Source organism: Tachyglossus aculeatus, chromosome 3 (assembly GCF_015852505.1).
Source record: "Tachyglossus aculeatus isolate mTacAcu1 chromosome 3, mTacAcu1.pri, whole genome shotgun sequence".
Lineage (NCBI taxonomy): Eukaryota > Metazoa > Chordata > Mammalia > Monotremata > Tachyglossidae > Tachyglossus > Tachyglossus aculeatus.
Window position 1 is genome coordinate 53,991,933 of NC_052068.1, and position 4,129 is coordinate 53,996,061.

A 4,129-nucleotide genomic window follows, 5' to 3' on the forward strand; every position below is an offset into this window, starting at 1 on the left:
GGGGAAGGAGGAGAAGGAGAAGGAGAAGGAAGGAGGAGGAGGAGAAAGAGGAGGAGGAGGAGGAGTAAGAGGAGGAGGAAGAGGAGGAGAAGAAGGAAGGAGGAGAAGGAGGAGGAGAAAGAGGAGGAAAAGCAGGAAAGAGGAGGAGGAGGAGGAGGCGGAGGAGGAGGAGGAGGAGGAGGAGGAGGAGGAGGGAGGAGGAGGAGGGAAGGAACAGCTAACGGCAGCTAGAGCCTAAAGCAGAAGAGAGCCCGGCCAGGAGCGGGAGCGGGAGCGGGATCAGGAGCGGGCTCGGGAGCGGGCTCCAGGCCGGGAAAGCGGGACCCCCTGCCCGGCCGGCGCCTCCCCGCAAGGCCCCCACAGCCAAGCCCTCCGGGCATGGGCCCCGAGGCAGCCTGAAGCCCCGCCCGCAGCCGGACCGCGGGGAAGGACCAGACGGGCCGGGAGAGAAGGAGGGAGGGAGGGAGGGAGGCGGGGGGCGGGGAGGAGGAGAGAGCCGGACAGCCCGGCCGGTCGGAGCAGGCCGGAGGCCTCCCCGGAGGCGGCGAGGGTCCCCGAGCCCGGCGTGCCCGCGGGGGTGGGTCCGGGGGCGGGTCGCCATGGGGTGGGCGTCGGAGAGGCTGTGGGCGCTGCGGGGGACGGAGCGGCAGCGGCGGCTGGCCCTGGTGGTCGTGTGCGTGGCGCTGTTCCTGGACAACATGCTGTACATGGTCATCGTGCCCATCGTGCCCGACTACCTGGCGACCCTGCGGGGCGCGGGCGGGGCGCCCAACGGCAGCGCGGGGGGGCACGGCGGGGGCGGCGGCGGCGGAGCATCAGCAGCACCCGCAGCAGCAGCAGGAGGAGGAGGAGCAGGAGGAGGAGGAGGAGGACGCGCGGATCGGGGTGCTGTTCGCCTCCAAGGCCCTGCTGCAGCTTCTGGTGAACCCCCTGAGCGGGGCCTTCATCGACCGCGTGGGCTACTCCGTCCCCGCTGCTGCTGGGGCTGGGCGTCCTGTGCGGGTCCACGCTGCTGTTCGCCCTGGCCGAGGACTACGCCGCCCTGTTCGCCGCCCGCAGCCTGCAGGGCCTGGGCTCGGCGCTGGCCGACACGTCGGGCCTGGCCATGATCGCCGACAGGTTCCCCGAGGAGCCGGAGCGCAGCCGCGCCCTGGGGGTGGCCCTGGCCTGCGTCAGCTTCGGCAGCCTGGTGGCCCCGCCCTTCGGGGGCGTCCTCTACCAGCTGGCCGGCAAGCGGGTGCCCTTCCTGGTCCTGGCCGCCGTGTGCCTGCTGGACGGGCTGCTGCTGCTGCCCGCCGTGGTCCGGCCCGACGGGCGCCTGGACGGGCCCGCGGACCGGCCGGCGGGCACCCCCTTCCACCGCCTGCTGCGGGACCCCTACGTGGCCGTGGTGGCGGGCGCGCTGACCACCTGCAACATCCCGCTGGCCTTCCTGGAGCCCACGGTGGCCACCTGGATGCAGCGGACCATGGGCGCCTCCGAGTGGCAGCGGGGCCTGGTCTGGCTGCCCGCCTTCGCCCCGCACGTGCTGGGCGTCTACCTGACGGTGCGGCTGGCCGCCCGCTACCCGCACCTGCAGTGGTTCCTGGGCGCCCTGGGGCTGCTGGCCATCGGGGCCAGCTCCTGCCTCGTGCCCGCCTGCCGCTCCTTCGGCCAGCTGGTGCTGCCCCTGTGCGGCATCTGCTTCGGCATCGCGCTGGTGGACACGGCCCTGCTGCCCACGCTGGCCTTCCTGGTGGACCTGCGCCACGTGTCCGTCTACGGCAGCGTCTACGCCGTGGCCGACGTGTCCTACTCGGTGGCCTACGCCCTGGGGCCCATCGTGGCCGGCCACATCGTGCACACGCTGGGCTTCACGCGGCTCAGCCTGGGCATGGGCCTGGTCAACGTGCTCTACGCGCCCGTGCTGCTCCTGCTGCGACGCGTCTGCACCCTGCGCCCCTCCCGCTCCGAGCGCGACGTCTTACTGGACGAGCCGCCCCGAGGGCTCTACGACACCATCCGGCTGAAGGACCGGCCCGTCGGTCCGGACGGGCCCCCGGACTGGCAGCCGGACGACGAAGGGTCTCCGGACCACCCCGGGGGCGCGGCATCCCCCCGGCCCCGCTCCGAGGCGGAGGACGAGGGCAGTTAGACCGTCCGGGGGGGGCGCGGCCCCTCCTTGGGCACATCGAGGGTCCGAGCGGGGCCGGGGGGCTGTCTTGGCTCCGTCCCCTCCTCCCCTCTTCTCCCGCCGGACCCTCTGCCACCGAACCGCGGTGGACCGAGCGGGAGCCAACGTGCGCCCCCCACCCCCGTCCCCTTTGCCTGTGCCAAACCCTTCCTAGCCTGCGCCTGCCGTGTCCCCGACCGTGACCGCGTGTACTGAGAAGCCCCCGGGCCCCACCAATAAACCCACCGTGCCCCCGCCCCGGGCCGGAGGCTGCTGTCTGCCTGACTGCGGCGATCCCCGCGGAGGGCCCCCATTCCAGGGTGGGAGGGGGGGCCGGCCTTCAGAGGGGAGGGAAGGGGGTGCTAAACGAAAGGCAGGACCCTGGAGCGTCGCTGGGGAGAGCAGAAATAACAATGACGGTATCGGGTAAGCGCTTACCGTGTGTCAAGCCCTCTTCCGAGCGCTGGGGTCGATACCAGTTTGTCCCAGCTCTCAGTCTTCACCCCCATTTTCCAGGTGAGGTCACTGAGGCCCAGAGAAGTGAAGCGACTTGCCCAAAGCCACACAGCTGACAAGTGTGAGCCGTTTCGGACCCTCTCGGCGGGGCTTCGCGCTCGGTCCCACGGTAACGACCCCCACCCGCATCCCATACGTTGCCGACTTGTACTTTCCAAGCGCTCCGCGCACACAGCGCTCAATAAATACGATTGAATGAAGTGGCGGAATCCGGATTAGAACCCAAGACCTCTGACCCCCCCAGCCCGAGCTCTTTCCACTAAGCCAGAGTAATTATTACTGTGATAATGATGGTATTCGTTAGGCGCTCAACTCGGTGCCGAGCGCTGTCTCCAGCGCTGCGGGAGATACAAGGTCATCAGGTGGTCCCACGTGGGGCTCACGGTCTTCATCCCCATTTGACAGATGAGGGAACTGAGGCCCAGAGAGGCCAAGCGACTGGCCCAAGGTCACACAGCGGACAAGTGGCGGATTGGAACCCACGTCCTCTGAACTCGCCGGCCCGTACTCTTACTGGGAGAGACTTATCGAAAGAGAGAGGGGATGAAACTTTACTGGGGGAGGAAGCGTTATCGAAGGGGATTGGGGTGGGGGTGGGAGTCGTTACCGTGGGACGGGGCAGAGCGCGAAGCCCCGCCGAGAGGGTCCGAAGGAGCCCTTCGGAAGAAACTCTCGGCTGTTCTAATAATAGTCATAATAATAATGGTATTTGTTAAGCGCTTACTTTGTGCCAAGCACTGTTTTAAGCGCTGGCGGATCGGGGTGGTGGTGGGGGGATACAAGGTAATCGGGTTGTCTCCCGTGGGGCTCACAGTCTTAATCCCCATTTGACAGATGAGGGAACTGAGGCCCAGAGAAGTGAAGCGACTTGCCCCAAGTCACCCAGCTGACAAGTGACGGAGCCGGGATTAGAACCCACGACCTCTGACTCCCAAGCCCGGGCTCTTTCCACTGAGTCACGCTGCTCCTCTGCTAATAATAAGGATGGCATTTGTTAAGCGCTTACTCTGTGCCAAGCACTGCTCTAAGCGCTGGGGTAGACACGAGGCGATCAGATTGTCCCTCGTGGGGCACACGGTCTTCATCCCCATTTTAGAGGAGGGAACTGAGGCTCAGAGAAGTTAAGGCGGAAAACCCAATCGAACGGCATTTCCATGTGCCCACAGCTCCCGCCTCGACGTCGGATACTCTCACCCAGGCCCGAGCGCACATACACAAATCCACACACAAACACACACACACGCACACACGTACAGGCACAAACTTTTCCTCCCTCCGCTTCTCCCGAGCCCAGCCCGGCCCAGCCCAGGCCTCCTGGAGCTCAGAGCTGACCGGCGGGTCCTGGGGGTGGGCAGGACGACGAGGGCACCGGACACCGGGCACCCAGGACAGCCGGGACACACCACCATCCTTCTCCCCTTCGTGGAGGCAGCGCCTCAGGAAGAGGGGAGAGGGGCGAGG

The 4,129-nt window shown here is 67.3% G+C and overlaps 1 protein-coding gene across 1 annotated transcript; it reads left to right on the forward strand.

Annotated features, from left to right (window-relative positions):
• The first annotated feature begins 599 nt into the window (after positions 1-599).
• Positions 600-2,182, forward strand: SLC18A3 (solute carrier family 18 member A3). The gene is given in 3 exon segments (XM_038743387.1): positions 600-766; positions 768-969; positions 971-2,182. Coding segments are annotated over 3 exon segments (1,533 nt in total). The 3' UTR covers positions 2,135-2,182.
• The last annotated feature ends 1,947 nt before the right edge of the window (positions 2,183-4,129 follow it).